Below are 27,726 nucleotides of genomic sequence, written 5' to 3'. Positions count from 1 at the left end.
GAACCTACACTGTTACAACCGCATGAGATGAAAATGGACAAACTAAAGGGTGTGCAATATAGAAGGGTAGTCAGTGGACATTCTGAACCTTGTTTGTGTCCAGTAGGTCACATGACCAAGGCCCTATTGAAATTAGAAAGTTTGAAAAATGTATGTAAAAACGTGTGAGATGAAAATGGGCAAACCAAATGGTGTGATTGACTATACACTCCAGCACAGTAGGTGGCGGCATGCACCTTTAAAGTTGGTTTGCGGACAGCCATTATATCATAGAAGAAGAAGAAGAAGAAGAAGAAGAAGAAGAAGAAAAAGAAGGAAAAAAAGCGTTAATAGTACTGTTTGTCCATTTCGATACGCCATAGTTAGTATAAACTTCCTCCAGTCAGAATTAATCTAAACATAACTCAAGAAATATGTCATTAATTTTGACGTTTTTGCCTAGGATATCTTAGTCCCGCAATGTTACATCTAGGTAATATGTTTGGTGCAGTATTTCAAAAGGAAAACATTTGCTTGATACGAGTCTTCTCTCGTTGAACGAAAACAAATACTTCACAGAAGAATCCCTACTCTTGACCAATCAGCGACGAAGGGGCGTAGACTTCGGCTCCGAACTTCGCCTTGCCTCTCGAAAAAATCCCGTGTGCCCGAACTGCCGAAAAACCCCTCACAGATTTCCAAAACTTCACAAAATGTCGTCATGATATGTGCACGAACTCTTCCGGATGGGAAGCATGCGCACTCTGAAGCTTTTTTGGTTGCAACCCAGTCTATATTGAGTTGCTGGTTAGGGTAGGGACGTCCCAATGAGCCCGAGTAGCACTAACCGTTTCATCTGTCGCACTGCTACCTGCTTGAGAGTGACTTTCAACAGTTTGCTAGATTTTGGACATGAACTTTCACCACGTGGCATCGTCTGTATTTTTCATGCAAAAGTGACAAACTGTACTAATTTCATTTGAGTGTTTGTGACCACTCACACATTATTTTTTTGGCTCGCTGCCTAAAGGGGTGCGGCTGTCCGAGACTGTAAACGATACGTGTACGCCGCCAACCTGGACGGGTGAACCAGGGAACATACAAAACTACAGAGAAGAGGGACTCGCCGTGGACTTTCTGGCCACCTCGGAGAGTCAGAATTCACCACAGTCCAGCAGCGACCCTCTGACTTGGATCAACAGCTATCAAGCTAGCTAGCAAGTCAACTCAACTCCTTGAAAACGTTGCAAATACCGCCAGACAGAGGAAGTTGTTGGAGGATTATCAAGGCATGCATATTTTCATAAAGTAGTCTCTATACACCCTTGATCAAATTAGGTAAATAGCCGCAGTACTGTCTGTTTGTCTTTGTCTACACTCATGTACTGTAAATGCACTGCAGCAAATGTTTTTTGTAAGCCCCCAACTCTTTACAAAACATTGAAAAGGTGAATTGACAGGTGTGATTGATGGGTGAGCCCTGAGCCTTCCTCACTACTGTTCAGCTGCAGTTTTTGCTCAATGGTAATATGTGTAGTAATAATTATTATTTTATAAAATAGTTGTACTAGTTGGATGTCTAAACAAGTGTTCCTATATGCAATGTAAGACTAAACCAAATACTGTCATCCACATGTGACAGTTTGTTGCATTTGTGATTGATTGAATAGGCCACAATTAAACACAGTTTTTTTTATTGAACCTTTATTTAACTAGGCAATACAGCCATCTGTTGGTCTAGCTCTGTGTGTACATGCATATTCACATCTTTGTGTTTCTGTTGCATTTCCCCAGCCCAGTACTCATCACACACACCCCTACAAGCCACCATGGAGGATGACCTGATGTTTAGTATGGAGGTGGGCAGTGCTCAGCATAACTCAGGGAAACAGAGGACTCCAGGTCAACGTGCTCCATCCCTTAGCGACGCTAATGATAGCGGTGAGGACGACTACTACATCTGTCCCATCACAGACGACCCTGTCAGCCAGGCCAAAGACATCTGTGTCTATCTGAAGGACCTAGTCCACAGCAATCAGCTGTCCAATTCCCCCCAAAACTCCTTCATGTACAAGGTGAGCAGCAGTAGTGTAGGTGCAATATTACCAGGGTTCAGAAGATTCTTTAAGTACCAGCTGACTGCAACATGTTGCCATGTACTGTATTGCTCTAATGTCAGTATGCAAAATGCTGAGCTCTTGCTCACACTGCTAGAGAGAAGGAGAATGCCCTCTGTGTGTGTGTGTGTGTGTGTGTGTGTGTGTGTGTGCGCATTGCTGTGGCTGACAGCAGGTCAGCTCCCTCTCGTCTCTACTCTCAGAACAGAAAGTACCCAGAGAGCAGCTCTCACCTCACATGATGATGTCATAAGTAAACGACCCTTTCACAGCACGAGTCGCAACCTTTGGCCTTTTGATCCAGTAGGCCAGCCTGTAGAGTGGGGAGTAATTAATAGCCCTCCCTCAGAGTTTGGCAGACTGTTTGAGATGTAGAATTTATGGGTCGTAATGTTGGAAGCAAGTTCCAAAACACATTCTACTGGCAATAACATGATAATTCCCTTTTCATGGAATGTTCAACACCAACATAGTCAACCAATCGCATATCTTTTGCTCTGCTCCTCATATATGGTTAAGTTGCTAATATTAAGCTGTTCATTTCTCTACCTCTCCACATAGAATGAAACAGAGAAAGAAACTCCACAACAACGGTCAGTCGAGTTTGGGGCGTTATCTGACAATGCACGGGTACGTTACTCACCACGCTGTTTCATTCCCCCTCCTTTTGCATCAGTGACTGCCTCCTTTTTCCTCACCTTCCCGTTGTTTCATTCCCCCTCCTTTTGCATCAGTGACTGCCTCCTTTTTCCTCACCTTCCCGTTGTTTCATTCCCCCTCCTTTTGCATCAGTGACTGCCTCCTTTTTCCTCACCTTCCCGTCATTAATTCAATCTTTAAATCATTTCTTCCTTCCTTCCATTGTACTTGCATGACCTGTTTAATCTAGACTATTAATTCCTTAGTTGTAATTTTATGAGTCCTCAGGAATATATCAACAGTTAGGCTAATGCAAATCTAATAAGCACATGACAATAATGGTTGAAACAGGGTATTGTTTCTTATTCTAAATGTAATTTTCAGCTCTACTGCGGTGCAAACTGTTTCAGAAAAGCAACAGGCAGACAGGCTGTTTATACTGTACCATAGCTTACCACTACCGTGTCTTATATCTGGTGGTGCAGTTTTGTGAGAAGATGGTGTCTGATCACAAGGGTACAACCACAGATGTACTGTATATGATATCATTGAGGGTACAACCACAGCTATGCTGTATATAGTGTCATTGGGGACGTGTGAAGGGACACACAAACTGCAGGTGACCAGGGTCTGATGTGCAATGCCCGGTGTGTGTTTCTCACCAACCAGACGTGGCTTTCTGCCTGTTAAAAACATGACCTTCGTATATCAATGTAAATAGTTCAGGCTAAATATACACTAGGCTTGATGGATGTCAGTTGCCACGTAATGCATATTAGGCGCTGCATTGTGGTTGCCCTCAGCTCCAGCTTCTACAACCTAATGTGTGTGTATATCTGGGGTGGGGGGTTGGATTAAAAGCAGAAGACAAATGTCCATCTCTTAGAGTAACGTTATATCTTATCTAAATTGCAGAGTGTGTGTGGCAGAGTGAGTAGGTCACGCCGTAAATCCACTAAATGCTCTTTCGTTTTTCCATATGTTGTTTTAGCAGTTGTCTAGTCCGGATTTGCTGTACTTGACGCACATGTGCTTTGCAAGGCTGCAGAAAGGTTTCAGCATGGAGGTCATTTTCGCTGTCTCTTGGTTCCCTGCCGTGTTCGACCAAAGCGCCGATTGTTACCGGGACCTCCATGCAAAAAAATCTGCATGTAGACACATTGCAAATACGATTGGATTACCTGGTCAGTTGAAGGTGAAATAATTCGCTGGAAAGTGGAAGCTAGGTGCTGGCACTTTCTTAGCTAAGCTATCTAGCAAAGTGATTGCTTTGTAGTTTGATAGCTAACTAGCTTGACTGTTTATGAAATTATCTTTGTAACTTACCACCACACCATAAAGCAACACACGAGTTCAAAATATTGAACACGTCATACACAGAACGGACTGCAGCCTAGTGCGACATCCCCAACGCAGCGGTGCGGACTGCTCCATTGACAATGAATGACTTGCGTCAAACTCTTTGCGTTCCGAGGGAACTGGTGGACATGACAGGCTGACTACACTGCTCGCGGCGAGTTGCAAAATAAATTTAGAATTCTATATTATTCAATTATTGCTCGCGCACTCCAACGAGCGTCTGCGTTGAAATATAAAAGTCAGTTCTACTTGTGACGCAGATCACTCTGCAAGTCCTGCCTCTCCCATCTCCTCATTGGTTATACCGACGTGGGTGACTGAAGACGAACGAGGTCAGTGGTGGTGGCGGTAAAATACATTTATGCACGATGGCGCACGCGCGCAGCCGGTTTGGGTTCCGTGTGAGGCTGGAGGATGCTACTGTATGGGAGGGTCAGGTTACAAACAGGTTTACATTACTAGCAAATGCCGCTAGGATCACTGTTACACGGAACCCAACCCGGCTGCACGCCATCGTGTATACATTTATTTTGTCCCCCTACACCAAACGCGATCACGACACGCAGGTTAAAATATCAAAACAAACTCTGACCCAATTATATTAATTTGGGGACAGGTCGAAAAGCATTAAACACTTATGGCAATTTAGCTAGCTAGCTTGCACTTGCTAGCTAATTTGTATTATTTAGCTAGCTTGCTGTTGCTAGCTAATTTGTCCTGGCATATAAACATTGAGTTGTTATTTTACCTGAAATGCACAAGGTCCTCTACTCTGACAATTAATCCACACAAAACGGTCAACCGAATCATTTCTAGTCACCTCTCCTCCTTCTAGGCTTTTTCTTCTCTTGCCAATCGCAATATAAAAAGTCAACTTTCATAAATTAGGTGCATTACCGCCACTGACCTCGTTCGTCTTTCAGTCACCCACGTGGGTATAACCAATGAGCAGATGGCACGTGGGTATAACCAATGAGGAGATGGGAGAGGCAGGACTTGCAGTACGATCTGCGTCACAAATAGAACTGACTTCAATTTTAGCCCTTGGCAACGCAGACGCTCGTTGGCGCAATAATTGAATAATATAGATTTCTGAATTTATTTTGCAACGCTTGTGCACGCGACGTGAGCAGTGTAGTCAGCCTGTTAGTTCTGAGAAAGCTGAGGACAACAGTCCTGACATTCATGAGTGTAGTCAGGAGTTTTTCCTGGTTAGGCCTCATAGACAAGTAAAGCTCCTGTGCTGGCTGTGGTTATAAAATGAATCTGGTGACAGCACGTTAATGATCTATGTTATTGTGCAATGTAGGGCTCTTGGGTGACTTTCAGATAGGACAGCTAATGTGAGATGTTTTATCCTCCTAGTAGGTCAATAGAAAGACTCCTATTTCTACATTGATACTTATATTTCATAGGGCCAAGAGTTTTCCACGGTCAGGTAATGTGGTCAGGAAAAACTCTTGGCCCTGCATCATATCTCATGATTCATGACGATTATCTTTTGCTGAAAGTTCCTGAAGCAAACTTCTCATGATCCTCTGTTGATTTGTCTGCTTGTCATATCTCTCCCTGTATTGTTTTCCTCTATCAATTCAAAAGAGGGATTTTGAGCACATACAGTTAACCATACCTACTCACCTGACAGACAGGGCAGGTGTGCATCAGTGCTGCAGTCTTCTCGTTCGCCGCTGCTCCCGTCTTAGCCGCCGCTGCTCCCGTCTTAGCGGCCGCTGCTCCCGTCTTAGCGGCCGCTGCTCCCGTCTTAGCGGCCCCTGCTCCCGTCTTAGCGGCCCCTGCTCCCGTCTTAGCGGCCCCTGCTCCCGTCTTAGCGGCCCCTGCCCCCGTCTTAGCGGCGGCTGCCCCCGTCTTAGCGGCGGCTGCCCCCGTCTTAGCGGCGGCTGCCCCCGTCTTAGCGGCGGCTGCTCCGGCATCAGTCAACAACTTCAACTTGAGAGTGGAGCATTACAAATCATAGCCTATCACTGTGATTCGGTATGTTGATTATTTAAGTCAGGTGTTAAAGCTGGGCTAGGACAAACCCTTTACATGCTCCTGCTCTTCATGACTTCCTGCAATGACTGAAACAGACCAAAGCAGGCGAATAGTGTTCCAGGTTGAAACAGTGTACCTAGTTGAGAGGTGATAAGATTTGGGCACTCCCAATGGTTCTGGAAAACAGAAGGTGAAAATAAGGTTTGCAATTTGGCATCAATAACATGACAGTAATTCTACCTAAAAAAACAAACAAACCAATGAATTTGAATACCAATGAATTTAAAGACCCACCATAGCAGGTAGGACTTATTAAGGTTACACACTGTAACCTGGCCTACTAGCTATACTAATGATTTGCTGTCCAGAGGGTAACAGCAAACATATTGTTTTCCCGCAGTAAAGTAAGCACACTGACTCGAGAATGCTAATCAGTCCATCTCTGAAACCTCAAATAGCCAGACTAAAATAATACAGCTAGCTGGGGTAGCTACAAGTGAAGTAGGCTACTCACCCACAGACACAAACAAACATTATCAAGAATGCCTAGTCCTAGCTTCACCGTCTAAGTTAGCAAGCTAGACTTTTGGTTTATAAAAGCCAAAGAAAGCTGAACTTGTTTTTATGAATTTTTCATGCATTTAAATGGCTAGACAAATAGACAGCAAATGTAGCCATCTAGCCAGGCAAATGTTAACTAGCTAGCCATGAGCTAGCTAGCTAGATAACATGCATTTTCAATTGAAAACTTGCCCATGACAGTACACAGAATTGTCCATTTTAAACTTATTAATTACTAAATTACTAAATGTAGCTAACATTAACATGCCTGTCCTGTCCAGATCATCATGGCCTTGGTGAGTGATGTGGATCTTGAGACAGGAATTTGTAGTTCTGTATTATGGCCACATTAGCAGCTAATTTAGCATTTCATTTTTTTGGGCGGTAAATATAGGCTAATATATTGATAAAGGTCACCTTGTCTGAGAGTGATTTACACGTTTATGAAAACGTCACGCCAGGGTAAGTCTACACAATACACAGCGCTTATTTGAAGTGTTTCTAAAATCCACAATGGATCAAATTAATGATGGAAAGACTATTTGAACCATTTCCGTGTTTGACTGGCAGGTTTTATGGGTATTATGACTCATACTGTGCTAGGCTATGGTGCCAAAGATTTTTATAACTAACCCAAGATAGACCACAGCCTGTCATTTCCAATGGGAACAAATGAGTCGTAGTGGGCAGAACAAGCAAGGAAGGGGCAGAGCCAAGCATGAGCTAGCGAGATGTTATTAGCGCGTTGTAGCATGTACAAATACATTCGGAACGTATTCAGACTCCTTCACTTTTTCTACATTTTGTTACATTACAGCCTTCTTGTAAAATCGATTTAAATCGTTTTTTTCCCTCATCAATCTACACACAATACCCCATAATGACAAGGCAAAAACAGGTTTTATAAAGGTTTGCAAATGTATAATAATAAAAAACTATCACATTTACATAAGTATTCAGACCCTTTACTCAGTAATGGTTAAAGCACCTTTGGCAGCAATTACATACTTGAGTCTTCTTGTGTATGACGCTACATGCTTGGCACACCCGTATTTGGGGAGTTTCTCCAATTCTTCTCTGCAGATCCTCTCAAGCTCAGGTTGGATGGGGAGCGTCGCTGCACAGCTTTTTTCAGGTCTCTCCAGAGATGTTCAAGTCCAGGTTCTGGCAGGGCCACTGAAGGACATTCAGAGACTTGTCCCACTCCTGCGTTTTCTTGGCTGTGTGCTTAGGGATGTTGATCTGTTGGAAGGTGAACCTTTGCCCCAGTCTGAGGTCCTGAGCACTCTAGAGCAGGTTTTCATCAAGGATCTCTCTGTACTTTGCTCCGTTCATCGTTCCCTTGACCCGGACTAGTCTCGCAGTCCCTGCCGCTGAAAAACATCCCCACAGCATGATGCTGCCACCACCATGCTTCACCGTAGGGATGGTATTGGCCAGGTGATGAGCGGTGCCTGGTTTCCTCCAGACATGACGCTTGGCATTCGGCCAAAGAGTTCATTCTTGGTTTCATCAGACCTGAGAATTTTGTTTCTCGTGGTCAGAGTTCTTTAGGTGCCTTTTGGCAAACTCTAAGCGGGCTGTCGTGCCTTTTACTGAGGAGTGGCTTCCGTCTGGCCACTCTACCATAAAGGCCTGATTGGTGGAGTGCTGCGGAGATGGTTGTCCTTCTGGAAGGTTCTCCCATCGCCACAGAGGAAGAGCTCTGGAGCTCTGTCAGAGTGACCATTGGGTTCTTGGTTACCACCCTGACCAAGGCCCTTCTCCCCCGATTGCTCAGTTTGGCTGGGCCGGCCAGCTCTAGGAAGATTCTTGGTGGTTCCCAACTTCTTCCATTTTAAGAATGATAGAGGCCACTGTGTTCTTTGGGACCTTCAATGCTTCATACATTTTCTGGTACCCTTACTCAGATCTCTGCCTCAACACAATCCTGTCTCGGAGCTCTACAGACAATTCCTTAGACCTCATTGCTTAGTTTTTTCTCTGACATCCACTGTCAACTGTTGAACTTTATATAGACAGGTGTGTGCCTTTCCAAATCATGTCCAATCAATTGGATTTACCACAAGTGGACTCCAATCAAGTTGTAGAAACATCTCAAGGATGATCAATGGAAACGAGGAACCTGAGCTCCATTTCGATTCTAATAGCAAAGGGTCTGAATAATTATGTAAGTAAGGTATTTAGGTTTTTCATTTTTAATACATTTGCAAACATTTCTAATAACCTGTTTTCGCTGTATCATTATGGAGTATTGTGTGTAGATTGATTAGGAAAATGTTTTATTTAATCAATTTTACAATAAGGCTGTAAAATAACGAAATGTGGAAAAAGGGAAGGGGTCTGAATACTTTCCGAATGCACTAAATTAGCATTTTTCCGCAAGAAAACGCCTACTCTGAAGTGTGCGTGTGCAATAACTCAATTCGCCCTGGCACGCCTTCTAAACAACGCATTTTTTTTAAAACTTTGGCAACGGGTAAATTCTACATAACAGTCCACTCTGTTCTCAACAAATTCTAGTTTTGGGAACTGAAAACTGTATTGAGATTAAACATTTGATCGTTTAGAAAATGTGCATAATGTCGGCCAAAATCCATCTCGCTCCATCTTCTTCCGCTGCCGGCCACTGGGCTTCCTCTCATCACCATATTTGGTAGTGAGTGGAAACGCCAACCAGATGCATCGGGGAAATATCTGGTTCATTGTTCTCTGTGATGGTGCTCTCCCACGTGGGTCACTGCTATCTGAGTTCCTTGGGACGTTCCTATCCTAACCTTAAAGCTGCAACATGTAACTTTCTGTGCTACCTGACCAAATTCGCATAGAAATGTGTGTTGTAGATCTGTCATTCTCATTGAAAGTCTAAGAAGCTATGTGTGCTATTTCTATGCTTCCCATTAGCGTCTTTTACTTTGGGTTTTGTACACCAGCTTCAAACCGCTGGAAATTCAATATTTTGGGTTATGGAAAATATATTTCACAGGGGTTTAGATGGTACAATGATTCTCTACACAATGACAGCTTGTTTTGTCACAAACTGAAATTAGGCAAACTATTAGAATTTTAGCAAACAGGAAATTGACTAGTCGACTGCTCTTTACCAACTTCATTCTGCAGCCATCGCCTTCATTCTGCAGCCATCGCCTGCATTGTAAGAAGATCTATTGTCAACCAATATTTAGGGTGTTTTTGTTTGACCCATGCGAACGTAACCAAAGACATGACTGAAACAGGAACCAACTTTTCTGCGATTCATGTATAAATTATAAAGAAAAAACGTATAAACAATGGCAACGTTGCCATGTTGATCTGAGCCTTGCTGTCGGAAAACCACATTAGTGTCCGACTCCCTGCAGCATATGCAGTCTGGAGCGGAGGAGAGGAGAAAATGTGCTTCTTAAAAAAAAATACTAATGATTTGTTTTTGTGTTTTTGGGCTGACCAATAAATCAACCAGAATTCCATGACTGTCACATCCCTAATCTGTGTGTTTCATTTATGTATCCCCAGTGTCTGTAGGGAAGCCCCTTAGCGTAAGCTGTGATACAATGTGATAGTTATCTAAAAGATAAGTCTTGTTTCCCATTGTCCCAGGCGGCGTGGAATAGAGCCTTAGAGAAGGCCAAGGCCATGCCTGATCTCTGGGCTGAGTTTCATCTGGAGGAAGTCAAGACAGAGCCATGCATACGATACAGGTACATATTCGTGTGTGTGTCAGTTGTTGACAAAAACACATCATCCCCACACCCCTGCCCTTTCTGTAGGTACAGTACATTATATAAACATCACTGCGTTTCCTATGGCCCTTACAAGTTTCTTGGCCTGTGCACAAATTTCCCTTGTGGCAGATATCTGGGCTGTCTGCCTGCTCACGCCAAAACACTTAGTCTGAAGCCAAAAGGGATGTAAACAAATTTGTGCACAAAATTTGAGAGAAATAAGCTTTTTGTACATTTGGAACATTTCTGGAATTTTTTTATTTCAGCTCATGAACATTACTATTTATTTTAGGCAGGTCTAAGGAAACATGATTTGAAGAAAATGTAGCCTATTTCAGAAGAACAGAATAGCATATTCTGATCTGGCTGGCTGTGAGCTACACTAGTTCATTTAGCAGACAAGATTTGCTCATCATTCCTGTTACATTATTTTATAGTTAGAAAATAAAATAGAAAGGATATTTTCCCAAATGATTTCTGAGGGAGTGTACACTTGCGGCTATTCTGTATTGAGCGGTTAACAAGGTGATCATTTGAAACAGGTCCCCCTATATGGTTAATTTAGTTATTCATGCAATTTTAGCAGTGATACAAACCTTAGGCTGTGTTTTGATTTCTAATACATTCTAAGGCTGGATGATGCGACGAATGATGATTTGAGAAAAATCACATGAAAGTCATGTACTCGGCTCTGTTTCTTGTGCAGGCTGCACACTCTTCATCAGTCATTCACAATTTGACAACCCCTTGATCATATTCTCACCCATCAGACTATTCTCAATTTAATCTGGTCTTTACATATAGCCTGATAGTATGTGTGTGAGTAATGTTTTATTTAGAATGGCCCAAAAAAAGAACATCATCCGAAAGCCTGCGCTTGAATAGTGATTGAAGGATGCGCTTCCCGCGGTTACGTTTGTAATATGCCAGGTAGGCTACACTGGTTTTAAAGCGGATCCATGTGCTTCATTTTAAGAATTGAGCAATAAATATAGTAGCTCCAGAAAGATGGGATCCTCTTTTAAATAGTGCCCACTGCCCAGCCAAAACTCTGCGATTGCGCAGTGACTGGGTTTATAAGGAACACATGTTTCACTAGGCTCTCTGTAGGCTCCAATCCTGTTCCAGGGGTCCTAGGCCTATAGGCTAAACTTAGAGTTATTTGGCCACATTAGTTGTGATACAAACCTTATCAAGACATATAGGCCTATGGGCAAGACATGATGAATGTGACTATGATTTGAAATAGTTGCAACAAAAAAATGCATGTGCTGTTTCTTGCCTTAGAATATTCTCTCACCCATCAGACTATTCTCAATTGAATCTTGTCTTTACATATTCTAAATCATATATGTGTGAAAATAGTTTTGATTTAGAATGGACCATTATCATGCATCTGTCAGAACAGGGGCAGGGGGAAAAAGATGTCATCCGTATGCACTTGAATAGCGAATAAGGGACTATTTTCCCGCGGTTCATTTTCATGCCAACCAGGTAGGCTACTCCTGTTGTAAATGTGCTTAATATTAGGGAAGTTGAGAAATAAATATACAGTGAGGGGGGGGAAAAGTACTTGATCCCCTGCTGATTTTGTACGTTTGCCCACTGACAAAGAAATGATCAGTCTATAATTTTAATGGTAGGTTTATTTGAACAGTGAGACAGAATAACAACAAAAAAATCCAGAAAAACGCATGTCAAAAATATTATAAATTGATTTGCATTTTAATGAGGGAAATAAGTATTTGACCCCTCTGCCAAACATGACTTAGTACTTGGTGGCAAAACTCTTGTTGGCAATCAGAGGTCAGACGTTTCTTGTAGCCTTCCCTGTAGCTCAGTTGGTAGAGCATGGTGTTTGCAACACCAAGGTTGTGGGTTCGATTCCCACGGGGGGCCAGCACAGGGGAAAAAAAAAAATAATAATTATGAAATTGTATGAAATGTATGCATTCACTACTGTAAGTCGCTCTGGATAAGAGTGTCTGCTAAATGACAAAAAAAAATGTAAATGTAGTTGGCCACCAGGTTTGCACACATCTCAGGAGGGATTTTGTCCCACTCCTCTTTGCAGATCTTCTCCAAGTCATTGAGGCTGACCTTTGGCAACTCGAACCTTCAGCTCCCTCCACAGATTTTCTATGGGATTAAGGTCTGGAGACTGGCTAGGCCACTCTAGGACCTAATGTGCTACTTCTTGAGCCACTCCTTTGTTGCCTTGGCCGTGTGTTTTGGGTCATTGTCATGCTGGAATACCCATCCACGACCCATTTTCAATGCCCTGGCTGAGGGAAGGAGGTTCTCACCCAAGATTTGACGGTACATGGCCCCATCCATCGTCCCTTTGATGTGGTGACGTTGTCCTGTCCCCTTAGCAGAAAAACACCCCCAAAGCATAATGTTTCCACCTCCATGTTTTACGGTGGGGATGGTGTTCTTGGGGTCATAGGCAGCATTCCTCCTCCTCCAAACATGGCGAGTTGAGTTTTGGTCTCATCTGACCACAACACTTTCACCCAGTTGTCCTCTGAATCACTCAGATGTTCATTGGCAAACTTCAGACGGGCATGTATATGTGCTTTCTTGAGCAGGGGGACCTTGCAGGCACTGCAGGATTTCAGTCCTTCATGGCATAGTGTGTTACCAATTGTTTTCTTGGTGACTATGGTCCCAGCTGCCTTGAGATCATTGACAAGATCCTCCCGTGTAGTTCTGGGCTGATTCCTCAACGTTCTCATGATCATTGCAACTCAACGAGGTGAGATCTTGCATGGAGCCCCAGGCCGAGGGAGATTGACAGTTCTTTTGTGTTTCTTCCATTTGCGAATAATCACACCAACTGTTGTCACCTTCTCACCAAGCTGCTTGGCGATGGTCTTGTAGCCCATTCCAGCCTTGTGTAGGTCTACAATCTTGTCCCTGAGCTCTTTGGTCTTGGCCATGGTGGAGAGTTTGGAATCTGATTGATTGCTTCTGTGGACAGGTGTCTTTTATACAGGTAACAAACTGAGATTAGGAGCACTCCCTTTAAGAGTGTGCTCCTAATCTCAGCTCGTTGCCTGTATAAAAGACACCTGGGAGCCAGAAATCTTTCTGATTGAGAGGGGGTCAAATACTTATTTCCCTCATTAAACTGCAAATCAATTTTTAACATTTTTGACATGTGTTTTTCTGGATTTTTTTGTTGTTATTCTGTCTCTCACTGTTCAAATAAACCTACCATTAAAATTATAGACTGATCATTTCTTTGTCAGTGGGCAAACGTACAAAATCAGCAGGGGATCAAATACTTTATTCCCTCACTGTAGTAGGCCTAGCGACTAGGCCCTAGGCTATAGAAAGCTGATGGATCCTCCTCATTTTTAGAGGCTATCAAAACACTTATTTCATTTCATATTTCATTTAACCAGATAGGCCAGTTGAGAACAAGTTCTCATTTACAACTGCAGCCTGGCCAAGATAAAGCAAAGCAGTGCGACAAAAACAACAACACAGAGTTACACATGGAATAAACAAACGTACAGTCAATAACACAATAGGGGGAAAAAATCTATATACAGTGTGTGCAAATGAGGTAAGATTAGGGAGGTAAGGCAATAAATAGGCCGTAGTGGCAAAGTAATTAAATAAAATTTATTTATAAAGCCGTTCTTACATCAGCTGATATCTCAAAGTGCTGTACAGAAACCCAGCCTAAAACCCCAAACAGCAAGCAATGCAGGTGTAGAAGCACGGTGGCTAGGGAAAAACTCCCTAGAAAGGCCAGAACCTAGGAAGAAACCTAGAGAGGAACCAGGCTATGAGGGGTGGCCAGTCCTCTTCTGGCTGTGCCGGGTGGAGATTATAACAGAACATGGCCAAGATGTTCAAATGTTCATAGATGACCAGCAGGGTCTAATAATAATAATAATAATAATAATAATAATCACAGTGGTTGTCAAGGGTGCAACAGGTTAGCACCTCAGGAGTAAATGTCAGTTGGCTTTTCATAGCCGATCTTTGAGAGTATCTCTACCGCTCCTGCTGTCTCGAGTTGAAAACAGTAGGTCTGGGACAGGTAGCACGTCCGGTGAACAGGTCAGGGTTCCATAGCCACAGGCAGAACAGTTGAAACTGGAGCAGCAGCACGGGCAGGTGGACTGGGGACAGCAAGGAGTCATCAGGCCAGGTAGTCCTGAGGCATGCTCCTCGGGCTCAGGTCCTCCGAGAGAGAGAAAGAGAGAATTAGAGAGAGCATACTTAAATTCACACAGGAAACCGGATAAGACAGGAGAAATACTCCAGATATAACAGACTGACCCTATCCCCCCCCCCGAGACATAAACTACTGCAGCATAAACACTGGAGGCTGAGACAGGAGGGGTTGGGAGACACTGTGGCCCTGTCCGAGGACTCCCCCGGACAGGGTCAAATAGGCAGGATATAACCCCACCCACTTTGCCAAAGCACAGCCCGCACACCACTAGAGGGATAACTTCAAGCACCAACTTACCATCCTGAGACAAGCCGAGTATAGCCCACAAAGATCTCCGCCACGGCACAACCCATGGGGGGGGCGCCAACCCAGACAGGAAGATCACGTCAGTGACTCAACCCACTCAAGTGACGCATCCCTCCTAGGGACGGCATGGAAGAGCACCAGTAAGCCAGTGACTCAGCCCCTGTAATAGGGTTAGAGGCAGAGAAACCCAGTGGAGAGAATTACAATTTAGCAATTAAACACTGGAGTGATAGATGTGCAGAAGATGAATGTGCAAGTAGAGATACTGGGGTGAAAAGGAGCAAAACATAAATAAATAACAATATGGGGATGAGGTAGTTGGATGGGCTCTTTACAGATGGGCTATGTACAGATACAGTGATCTGTGAGCTGCTATGACAGCTGATGCTTAAAGTTAGTGAGGGAGATATGAGTCTCCAGCTTCAGTGAATTTTGCAATTCGTTCCAGTCATTGGCAGCAGAGAACTGCGGCCAAAGGAGGAATAGGCTTTGGGGGTGGCCAGTGCTACGGGTGGGTGCTGCTATGGTAACCAGTGAGCTAAGGCAGAGCTTTACCTAGCAAAGACCTATAGATGACCTGGAGCCAGTGGGTTTGGCGACGGATTTGAAGCGAGGGCCAGCCAACGAGTGCATACAGGTCGCAGTGGTGGGGTAGTATATGGGGCTTTGGTGACAAAACAGATGGCACTGTGATAGGCTGCATCCAATTTGCTGAGTAGAGTGTTGGAGGCTATTTTGTAAATGACATCGCCGAAGTCATTGTGCCAAAGGTGATCCTATTCTGCTCAAACTCCAGGGCTCTCATGAAGTGTTTGATTTGGTAGAGGGATTAGAGGGACAGTAGGGCACTGAGTACCAGGCCATTAGAAAGTTTGGTAGGCTACTAATGACCATCAGCGGCATCAGAGCACAGTTTTGGAGAAGCCTAGTTACCGGGACTCAACGGTCATGTGGAATTTGGTTGCGGACATGACTCGTGGCTGCCGGACAACTCTAGTCGTAACCTCACTCTACCTAAGCCTCTCTGGTCTCTTAGCCAATGGCATGGTGCCATCTTCTTGTCCCATGCCCCCAATAGCAGTGGCTGACTTCTGACTGGAATAAAACACAGAGTTCTAGGCAGAGACACATACTTGGCAGAACAGACTGTGTAAATATTTAGCCTCTGGGTCTGCTATGTGTCTTATCAGTGCGTATGGCTGACCCAGTCTCAGACAAGCCAAGCATTCATAATCTGTACATACAGTGTGTTTGAAATTCTCCCCCTAGGATCGGATCCAGCGTAGAGAAGGATCCCTAAAAACTGTTAATGGTCCCAACGGTGAGAATTGATTGTGACATGTAACGTCAAGTTCACATGGGTGATAAATGCATTCCCACATGGTCTTTGGGTCTGGGCTCTGACATTGAACATCACCAAACCAAGGGAATATCTCACAACCCTTTGTAATCCTGGGGGACGTGACATCATAGATTAGACTATTTTCAGGTTATGGATGACTATATTTGGACTATTTGAGGATAAGCAGAGCGGGTCCTGGTTAGAACAAATCCAAGTACTCTGTCAGTTTTTGTTTTCAGTCCCCTTGTACTAACCTCGACCCCTTCAGTATATGGAGCATTGTGGCCAAAATTACATTTTCTACGTTCTAGTCATCACCATATTGCTAAAACAAGTCCAGAATTCTGGCCCATATAGAATGGAATAATAATGTTTGATCAATGTTTGGTGAATGTTATTTGCTTGATCTATGCTGCTATTCTCCACAGGTACAAGGCTATCACGGCAGAGTGGTCTCAAGACACAGTGCACATCAAGATGTCTGGCCAGGTATGCCTCAGCTCCTAAATCAGCAGTAATCTATGTTGTTATTCATCAGAGCATTGTTGGACTTGTGGATATGTATGTGGAATGTAGTAACACTGTTTACATGAATGTGAACGTTTTCAAAAGCTTGGTGAGTTGAGTTTCTCAGCAATTATTGATTTGTCTTTTTGGTTTCTCACAGCCTTTTGGACGTGGTGCCATGAGGGAATGCTTCAGAACGTAAGTGTCACACACCCTATCTTTAATAATGTTCTCCATACGGCCTGGTCTCTTATTGGCCTTTTGTGTCTTGCTAGTTTCAGAGCTGTGTGATCTTTCCTCTTCATGCAGTGTAAACAAAATGACAAGACGGTACGAGCTGCTCAGGTCCCCAATCCACATTCCACAAATATCTCTCAGACCCATTTAGTCCAGTTTAGAGCCATAGATAGATCCCTAGACAGAAACAAACATTCCATGACTACAACATTCTTATTCACATTCTCAATTCTCAAACTTTTCATGACAACATGGCACCAAGTGGAGTTCTCTATCTCAAACTGAGTTTGCTGAACTCTGTATATAGGAAATGACTCTGGTCTAGCCTGATGTTCACAACTGGGATATTATTAATATTGTGATCTTATTATGATGCGATCTCTTTCTGTGGGAACAGTGTAGGGGAGGCAATGAGGCATCCATCCTGTCTATATCAGACCACTGGCAGTCCAATAAATAAACCCTCACCCACTAACAAGCTCACACACAGGTTCTCACCATAGAAAACATGTTTATGGTTTATCAGCAAAAATACACAATTCCCAAGAGATACGCCACTCAAACCCTTAGGAGTATTTCACCTCAGTTTGTCATTCTGATACTCGACTAACATTCTTCTGGATTTACTCATTTAAATGTTCCTGTCATTTTAGTACAGTGCCATTCTTCTAATCTTTGTCATTTTTTCCATATTTCCTTTCCATCTTTCTGCAGGAAGAAGCTGTCTAACTTCTCCCACAGTAGTAACTGGAAGAGTGCGTGTAACTATGTGACGAAGCGCTACATGGAGCCTGTGGACAGGGATGTGTACTTTGAGGATGTCAGGCTGCAGATGGAGGCCAAACTCTGGGGAGAAGAGTACAACCGCCACAGGCCACCCAAACAGGTATGGATGGAACATTTAATTAACCAATGAGTCATCCAGTTGATTGGTCAATTGATTGATTGATTAGATCAGCCTTTCTTAAAGTATGGGTGGGTCGCGGACCTGTTAATGGTGGGTCGCACCGTGTTAGAGTAAGTGTGATTTCATTCATTACTGGAATTTATTTGGCCAAGTGTAAATGGACTCTATTCATTGCGCTCTGTGCTTAGCAGCCGTGTCAGTTTGGCAGCTGCGTGAGTGGGAGAGAGATGCCCGTGTGCTTCGCAGTTTACCGGATCTTTTTTTTCTGCAGTTTTCTTGAAGATCACTCTGCGACCCACATGACGCAGCGCTGTCGTTTAGCAGCAGATGATGCGCTGTCAGCCAATGACTTGTCATTCTCACTCGCCTAAACTCAGCGATGTCATCAAATGGAGTCACGTTTGCCACAAGTTCTGACAGCTCAATCGTCATGAAACGCAAATACAGCGATGAGTTTCTCTCGCTTGGTTTAATACAAACTTTGAGAAATAACGAGGGGCTCCCACAATGTATTTGGTGCGGGGAAGTGCTTAGTAATGAGTCTCTCAAAACAAACAAATTAAAACAACACATTCTGACCAACATCCACAGCATGGCGGTAAACCCAGGGAGTTCTTTCAGAACAGGGCAGAATGCTTCAGGAAACAGTGCTTCGACAGTGAGTAAGTCAACTAGCAAGGCATTGTTATCATTTTATAACAGGGGATGATAAGCATAAATAAGGGAATACTATATCTTTCAAAGTAGATGTGAGTTTCTCTTTCATACAATTCCCTTGTACACCGCTATTAACGTTAGTTAGATTGCTAATATTAGCCCAAGCAAGCTAGCTAGCTACTGATATTGCAACACTAAGTTACAGTACATATGAAGATAAAATGATCAGGCCTACTGTACATCTTACTGTAGAAAGGATTGTTGAAAACAAGTTAAGGTTGGAACTGTTGCTGTTAAAATACAAGTAATAATTTTTATTCTGAACTGGAATAAACTGATTGAAGCAAGATGCTTTTTGAGGCAAACCCACACATAGTTCTGGGTTGCTCATCTACAGCAGGAAGCGGTCTCCTGCCTGGCTGAGAAAGCAGTAGATGTTCTGATCCAGTTTGGCACCACATACCTATGTGAGTCAGGGTGCTCAACTCTGGCTTACTTAAAAAAACAAGTACAGAAACAGACTCCATGCTGAGCATGATTTCTGGTTTGCACTGTTAAAACTGAGCCCAGAATATAAATGCTTGTGTAACCGATGTGAAATGGCTAGTTAGTTAGCGATGGTGCGCGCTAATAGCGTTTCAATCAGTGACGTCACCCGCTCTGAGACCTGAAGTGGTTGTTCCCCTTGCTCGGCAAGGGCCGCGGCTTTTGTGGCACGATGGGTAACGATGCTTCGTGGGTGTCAGTTGTTGATGTGTGCAAGGGTCCCTGGTTCGAGCCCGGGTTGGGGCGAAGAGAGGGACGGAACCTACACTGTTGTTGAAAGCTTCAACCAGCCACACACCTCATAAGCACTGTGTGTGTTTTCTGGTCTACATCTGTGTGATGTGCTCAATCAGTGTATTCCAATTCAGAATGCAAATTATTTCTTGTATTTTAACAACAGTTCCAACCTAGATTTTTCAACAATAGTTTCTACAGTAAGATGTACAGTAGGCCTGATCATGTTTCTTCTGTACTGTTACTTAGGGTTGCTCTATCAAAAACTGAGCCTGTGTGTGTGCTTTCTGGTCTACTTCTGTGTGATGTGATCAGTCACCTTATTCCAGTTTAGAATGAAAATGTTTTCTTATTATAACAGCAACAGTTCCAACCTAGGCAGATGAGTACAATGCATTCATAAAGTACTGAGACCCCTTCCCTTTTCCCACATTTTGTTACGTTAGTCTTTTTATTTTTTATTGAACCTTTATTTAACTAGGCAAGTCATTTTAAGAACAAATGATTCTTTACAATGACGGCCTACACCGGCCAAACCTGGACGACGCTAGGCCAATTGTACGCCGCCCTATGGGACTCCCAATCACGGCCGGTTGTGATACAGCCTGGAATCGAACCAGACTGTCTGTAGTGACACCGCTAGCACTAAGATGCAGTACCTTAGACAGCTGCGCCACTCGGGAGCCTGGATTAAAAAAAATATATAATCCTCATCAATCTATACACAATACCCATAATGACAAAGCAAAAACAGGTTTTTAGATATGTTTGCAAAAAATGTAAATACCTTATTTACATAAGTATTCAGACCCTTTTCTATGAGACTCGAAATTGAGCTCAGGTGCATCCTGTTTCTATTGATCATCCTTCTCAGACCATGAGAAACAACACTCTCTGTTTTTCAGTGGAAGGGACTGTGAGACTAGTCAGGATTGAGGCAAAGATGAACAAAGCAAAGTGCAGAGATCCTTGATGAAAACCTACTCCAGAGCGCTCAGGACCTCAGACTGGGGCCAAGGTTCACCTTCCAACAAGACAACAACCATAAGCACACAGCCAAGACAACGCAGGAGTGGCTTCGGGACAAGTCTCTGAATGTCCTTGCGTGGCCCAGCCAGAGCCCTGACTTCAACCTGATCGAACATCTCTGGAGAGACCTGAAAATAGCTGTGCAGCGACGCTCCCCATCCAACCTGACAGAGCTTGAGAGGATCTGCAGAGAAGAATGGGAGAAACTCCCCAAATACAGGCGTGCCAAGCTTGTAGCGTCATACCCAAGAAGACTCAAGGCTGTAATTGCTGCCAAAGGTGCTTCAATGAAGTACTGAGTAAAGGGTCTGAATGTTTGTTAATTTTTGACATTTGCAAACATTTCTAAAAACCTATTAGTGCTTTGTCATTATGGGGTATTGTGTGTAGATTGATGAGAGAAAAAAAAACCAATTTAATCCATTTTAGAATAAGGCTGTTATGTAACAATGTGGAAAAAGTCAAGGTGTCTGAATACTTTCCAAATGCACTGTAAGAGTGTTTTTAATGAGGTAAAATAAACATGAATAGCTATTTATATTATATTTCATTGTTATGTCTATATTGCATTTGTTTGAGGCATAAGGGCAATGAAAAGTACCGATATTTATATATAGTTGCAGGTGTCAAAAGAGGGGCTCCTAGGAAAATACAGAATTTCTCATTTGGGTCCCAGGCTGAAAAAGTTTAAGAACCCCTGGATTAGATGATTGATTGTGGATTTTCCACGATTTTCTAACAAACTAACCATTCCCACTCTCTCCCTCTCCCAGGTGGACATCATGCAGATGTGTGTGATTGAGATGATGCAGCGTCCAGGTAAACCTCTGTACCACCTGGAACACTACATCGAGGGGAAGTACACCAAATACAACTCTAACTCCGGCTTCGTCAAGGACGACAACATCAGGCTCACTCCACAGGTACTTCTTCGTCAAGGACGACAACATCAGGCTCACTCCACAGGTACTTCTTCGTCAAGGACGACAACATCAGGCTCACTCCACAGGTACTTCTTCGTCAAGGACGACAACATCAGGCTGTTACTGCTGTAAATTTGTTGGCCAACTTCATGGATTACTCCTGAGCTGCAGAACCCAACAATGCATCTTCATCTTTATTATGAATTGAAGATGCTAGATTTTTCAATTGAATCCTTTTTCTTTGTTCTGTGTGTGAACTTCCAACCTATCAAAATTCCTGTAAACCACCATATTCTCGTTGTCTGCTGGTAACTAGTGATTTTCTGTCTGCCTGCAGGCATTTAGTCACTTCTCGTTTGAGCGTTCGGCCCACCAGCTGATCGTGGTGGACATCCAGGGGGTGGGGGACCTCTACACGGACCCCCAGATCCACACAGAGAAGGGCAAAGACTTCGGAAACGGAAACCTGGGTACGGCTTTCTCTCACACAGTCACACTGTTAGCAACACAAAGGTAGACTGACATTTTCAGTTGTGACCCACCTAGCGAAAGACTTTCAAATAGATTGCAACATACTTGTGTGTGTTTATTACAGGTGTGCGGGGCATGGCGCTGTTCTTCCACTCCCACCTGTGTAATAAGATCTGTAAGAGTATGGGCCTCACAGACTTTGACCTCTCCACTGCAGAGAAAAGCCAGCTGGACTGCACCAACAGACTGCTGGTGAGACCATAGAAATATATTGAAGTAGAATCAAAGTGTGTGAGACCGATGACACATAGCATCACATATCATCCTAGTTGTAGCCACAGGCATCGTATTACCACAGAAATTATATTAGCACATCACAGACAGGATATGACCTCGGAAATTACTTCAACACAGGCCCAAGACATCATGCAACTTTTATGCAGCTATTTAGAATTGTCTTTTAGTCCTCATATTTAACAATATTTTCAACCCTCCCCTCCAATCAGAGGTCGGCCCAGACGGTACTGAGGGGGAGTGAGGAACAGTGTGGTTCAGCTCGTGTTCGTACCCTCTCAGTGGGCCGTGCGCCCCCACTTCTCTCCCGTCTGTCAGAGACCTCGACTGGGGACAACACTATAAGTGACTCCATCCCCTGCTCGCCCCTCGCCTTCCCTGGCTCCCCCCTAGGACAGCACTTCTCTATGGGCTCCATGGACAAGTCTCCTCTGGGTAGGAACAGAGTTTAGAAGTTATAGTTCACCTAAATAACACATTTGTCTAATTTTATGTTAATCTAGAAGGTTATCTGTGGGCCTGTAAAGTCAGTGACCAAACATCTGGGTTTGTTTTATTAGCTGCAGCCCAGCATTAGCATGCCATTCCAAATAGCATGCCTAAAGCCCCATTAAAAACAAACTAAACGGTGTTGTTATTTGATAACCTAGATTGAGGTTGAATGAACAAGGGCTCTGTTTGAGATAGTTGAACTACCGTAATTTCCGGACTATAAGCCGCAACTTTTTTCCCAGGCTTTGAACGTCGCGGCTTAAACAATGACGCGGCTAATATATGGATTTTTCCCACTTTCACATTTTTTTTCTCCAAAAAAACACATTCTGTGACGTGCTCAGTTTTTTGGCGGCATGAAGCTTTCATTAGACCAATCAAATTGCCGAACGGGTTAAGGTCAAACAACTATTTTTGTTTACTGTTTAGATTAAATCGAGCGCTCTCAAACTTCCCATCATTCTGATTACGGTAGTCATTTTGTCACCCTGATTCCTGGCGGTACAACTAAGTATTTGCAGCCACTCGACATCAGTGTAAATCGTGCATTTATGGTGGCGCTCCGTGTTAAGCGGGAGGCTTGGATGACAAGTGGGGAGAAATCCTTCACTAAAACGGGCCGCATGCGAAGAGCAACTTATGGTCAAGTCTGCCAGTGGGTCCAGACAGCGTGGAGCGTTGTCAAAAAATCCACTATCATCAACGGGTTTCGAAAGGCTGGACTGCTGCGTGTTGAAGAGGGCTCAGCGGGGGATTTGCCTCCGGATGAAAGTGACGAGAGCGACAATGAAAACGATCCAATATCAGATGAAGCAATTCCGAGGCTATTCAACTCCGACACCGAAGGAGAAGGTTTCAGTGCACAGGAGAAGGAAGATGGTGACCAATAACTTTCTTGGTAGGCTACTGTTTACTGCTAATTTTTGTATTTTTGTTACAAGCCGTGTTTCGTTAAAGCCTGTGTAAAGTTCATTTGTTTCAATGTACCGGTAGGCACCTGCGGCTTATAGACATGTGCGGCTTATTTATGTTCAAAATAATATATATTTTTTTTAATTCAGTGGGTGCGGCTTATATTCAGGTGCGCTCAATAGTCCGGAAATGACGGTACTTCAACTCTTTAGAAGAATGGCAGATATTTTAAAAAATTTTAAAATCTAACATCTGGTTGCCCACCCTCAGGTTGGTCTTTCGTAAATGAGATGGATGAACCGGAGAAACACAACAACCGCAGCCACAGCCCAGAACACAAGGTCAGTGAAGGCTTTGTGGAAATGGCTCTGACGATCCTGATCACAAGAATGACATTAGTTGTGGTTGACAAACTGAGGCCTGTGCTTGTTTTCTGTAGGACTCAGAGAATGGAGGAGACAGTGGATGTCCAAGTGAGAGGAGGAGTGAAGGGGACTCCAACGACCATGCAGACAGGGGACATTACTCTTCTCTACACCAACACTCAGTCTTGGTGAGCCTGTCAGTCATAAATACTTTATGGAAACAGTCAACTACTTCCTCTTTAGTCTTGTATTGTTTATAGCTGACACCAAAGTTAATGTTTGCTCACCATTTACATTTTAGTAATTGAGCAGACGCTCTTATCCAGAGCGACTTACAGTAGTGAGTGCATACATTTTCATACTGGTCCCCCATGGGAATCGAACCCATAACCCTGGCATTGGAAGTGCCATGCTCTACCAACTGAGCAACACTGGACCACCATGACATGGATTCTCTGATGCCCCAACATCAAAAGCTGTTAAACTATTACTCTGTGTAGCCATGGAAGTGTGAACCAGGCCTTCTCTTTAGCTCCGTTTATGTCACTGTGTAGGCCCGCCCCACCTCTACAGCAGTCTGAGTCGGACGGGTAAACAAAATAAATGACCATCATCATCAAAGCCACCTTCGCTATAATCAAATAACCCCTTGCTCATCTCTGTCGCCCAATATCCTTTGCTCACTAGTGCAGTGTTCCTGCTGTCTAATCTATGGCTCCATTCCATGGGATAACTGACAGCTAACTGGGTTTTTGCTGCTGCTGTCTGTCTCCTTGCTAGAGAAAGGTTCCTAGCAGATCCTCCCTTAACCCAAACCTAAATTCTCTTGCTGTAAACTTCTCCAACAGCCAACAGCCAACAGCCCTGGCCTCTGCATGAAGGGGTCTAACCCAGCACTGACGTTGCACTGTGTCAGCTGATGATTTGACACATGCTTTGTTTTCTAGGGATGTATGGTTTGTGGGGCAAATGTTTTATTGCACCCAAGAAAAGGAATGCAAACTCAGCAGCCGCCCTGTGTTTTGGTCTTAATTCTATGTGTGACCTTGTTTGGCCTCTCCATGTCAACATGTTCACCTGCCCCCTCCCTGATCAAATCACCTAACCAATCAATAAGTCTGTAACTGCCTGTTCCGTCTCTCACTGCATACCTGGAGTATGATTAGCATTAGTGTTAAATCAGATATGTACAAGTTGAGGCTTAAGTACTATGAACATGCATACATATACAGTGCTTCATTGACCTTTTCTATGCTCTCTGTCTGTCTAGCTGACAGATGAGAAATGGAGTGTCTACCACTCTTCTCGTTCTCACGTCCACCGGCCATCCTGTGTTGCTGTGGAGATGGAGAGACTCGACTCTATGACCCTGGAGAGGAAGATCGGGAAGTCCATCCTGGGGAAAGTGAGTGGCTGGAACACACACACACACACACACACGTGTGTACACACACTAAAAACACACAAATCTCCTTTTGTCTCTTCCCCAGGTCCACATGGCGATGGTGAATTACCACGAGGGTGGTCGGTTCTGTGAAAAGGAGGAGCAGTGGGACCAGGACTCAGCCATGTACCACCTGGAGACAGCAGCCATGTGTGGGGAACTAGAGGCTATCGTTGCACTGGGACAGTGTTACCTACAGCTGCCACACCATATACTGTCAGAGATGGAGCTAGGGGTATCTCTTTCTCTCTACCTCTCTCTCTAATACACAATGTGTCTTTTGACTCCTCTATGTTGTAATTACATGCTGTATGTTGTTTTCTTGTGATCAGGACAACTCAGGGAGCCGTATGAAGGGTTTTAAGTTCCTGCTGCAGGCTGCTGAGGCAGGAGACAGACCCTGTATGATCCTGGTGGCCAGGGCCTTCGACACCGGCATCAACCTCTCACCAGAGAGGTCAGAGACTCGGGGGGACATATGATATCAACTAATGATGGGACCATCTATGACGAGAAGCTATCAACCCAGAACTATACAGATTACACAAATAAAACTAATAGAGAGCAGTCCCCAAGACACAGACTATATCAGGACTGTGAAATGGATGTTAAATGAAAAGCGCTTCTTCATAAAACAAATTTAAAAAACCTCTGTGGTTCTTAGGTCCCAGGACTGGAAGGAGGCGGTGAGCTGGTACGACTGTGCCCTGAACATGACGGACTATGACGAGGGGGGCGAGTTTGACGGCATGCAGGACAAGCCTCCCTACCTGCTGCTGGCCAGAGAGGCTGAGATGTACCAGGAGGGGGGCCATGGCCTGGACCGAGACCCACAGAGAGCAGGCAAGACAGCAGAGAGAAACACAGCTGAACTTAAACTAGAACTAAAACACTAACTTGAGCCCTCTGTGTGATAACCTCTGTTGTACTTACAGTAACTAACCACAGACTCTCTCTCTGGCCCAGGTGATCTGTTCACACAGGCAGCAGATGCAGCCATGGAAGCGATGAAAGGCCGACTGGCCAACCAGTACTATATGAAAGCAGAGGAGGCCTGGGGCATGATGGAGGAAGAGGAGTAGGAGACAGAGGGGACGTCACTCTGCAAGGCCAAAGGAATCGGCTAATGTAGTGATGGATACTTCTCCCTAATGTTTTAAAGTTTACAGACACTTTTACTGTGATGTCCTAAATGCATGATCTGTGTGTGACCATTTATGCAGCTGTCCTCTGGCCTAGCTATGTTTCTTGGTGATAACCGAAGGAATTGTCTTTATTTTACACTTTCTGTTTGAAGCTGGTCTTTGTCTTTTCATCCATTTTGCCCTTTTCTATTCCTGTCCCCATTGCCCTTTTGGATATACAGTGTATTCAGACCTCTTGACTTTTTCCACATTTTGTTACGTCACAGCCTTATTCTAAAATGTATTATTGTATTTGTATCTTCTCATCAATCTACACACAACCCCATAATAACAAAGCATAAACCGGTTTTTAGATTTTTTTTGCAAATTTATAAAAAATTAAAAATGGAATTATCACATTAACTTCTTATGGCTTGAATCCCGTTAGCGGGATATATATGACAACAGCCAGTGAAAGTGCAGGGCGCCAAATTCAAAACAACAAAAATCTCATAATTAAAATTCCTCAAACATACAACATGCATACACCATTTTAAAGCTTTACTTCTTGTTAATCCAGCCAGTGTCTGATTTCAAAAAGGCTTTACGGCGAAAGGAAACCATATGATTGTTAGGTCAGCGCCTATACACACAAAAACAGCAATTTTCCAGCGAAAGAGAGTCGCAGAAATAGAGATAAAACTAATCACTAACCTTTGATCTTCATCAGATGACACTCATAGGACTTCATGTTACACAATACATGTATGTTTTGTTCGATAAAGTTCATATTCCAAAAATCTCAGTTTACATTGGTGTGGTATGTTCAGTAATGTTTTGCCTCCAAAACATCCGGTGATTTTGCAGAGAGCCACATCCAATTTACAGAAATACTCATCAAGTGTTATGCATGGAACTTTTGATAAACTTCTCCTTAATGAACCGCTGTGTCAGATTTCAAAAAAGCTTTACTGATAAAGCACACCATGCAATAATCTGAGTACGGCACTCAGACACAAAAACATGCCATAGAATATCCGCCATGTTGGAGTCAACAATAGTCAGAAATAGCATTATAAATATTCACTTGCCTTTGATGATCTTCATCAGAATGCACTCCCAGGGATCCCCGTTCCACAAATGTTTGTTTTATTCGATAAAGTCCATCCTTTATGTCCAAATACCTCCTTTTTGTTCGCGCCTTCAGTTCACAAATCCAAATTCACGACGCGCAGGTCAGACAAACTCTAAAAATTCCCTTACAGTTCGTAGAAACATGTCAAACGATGTATAGAATCAATCTTTAGGATTTTTTTATCATAAATCTGCAATAAAGTTTCAACCGGAGAAATCCTTTGTCTTCAGAAATGCA

General features: G+C 43.6%; 1 protein-coding gene across 3 annotated transcripts; it reads left to right on the top strand.

Annotated features, from left to right (window-relative positions):
- Nucleotides 1-331: 331 nt before the first annotated feature.
- On the top strand, nt 332-26,664 carry LOC115153576 (eukaryotic elongation factor 2 kinase). 3 transcript variants are annotated; one of them, XM_029699169.1, is made up of 18 exons: nt 332-1,268; nt 1,774-2,054; nt 2,658-2,726; nt 10,245-10,345; nt 16,641-16,701; nt 16,880-16,917; nt 17,671-17,842; nt 21,103-21,252; nt 21,590-21,722; nt 21,848-21,975; nt 22,230-22,452; nt 23,692-23,762; nt 23,861-23,974; nt 25,057-25,191; nt 25,277-25,465; nt 25,563-25,687; nt 25,895-26,073; nt 26,197-26,664. In XM_029699169.1, the coding sequence occupies exons 2-18, from the start codon at nt 1,809-1,811 to the stop codon at nt 26,310-26,312; spliced, it is 2,250 nt and encodes a 749-aa protein (XP_029555029.1). In that variant the 5' UTR covers nt 332-1,268; nt 1,774-1,808; the 3' UTR covers nt 26,313-26,664. The 3 variants fall into 3 exon arrangements, with proteins under 3 accessions (XP_029555029.1, XP_029555028.1, XP_029555030.1); XM_029699168.1 differs by having other exon boundaries at nt 333-1,317; XM_029699170.1 differs by lacking the exon at nt 332-1,268 and having other exon boundaries at nt 1,781-1,920.
- Nucleotides 26,665-27,726: the final 1,062 nt, after the last annotated feature.

Source organism: Salmo trutta, chromosome 18 (genome assembly GCF_901001165.1).
Source record: "Salmo trutta chromosome 18, fSalTru1.1, whole genome shotgun sequence".
Taxonomy (NCBI): domain Eukaryota; kingdom Metazoa; phylum Chordata; class Actinopteri; order Salmoniformes; family Salmonidae; genus Salmo; species Salmo trutta.
Note: the sequence above shows the minus strand (reverse complement) of the source record. Positions and strands in the feature narration are given on the sequence as shown.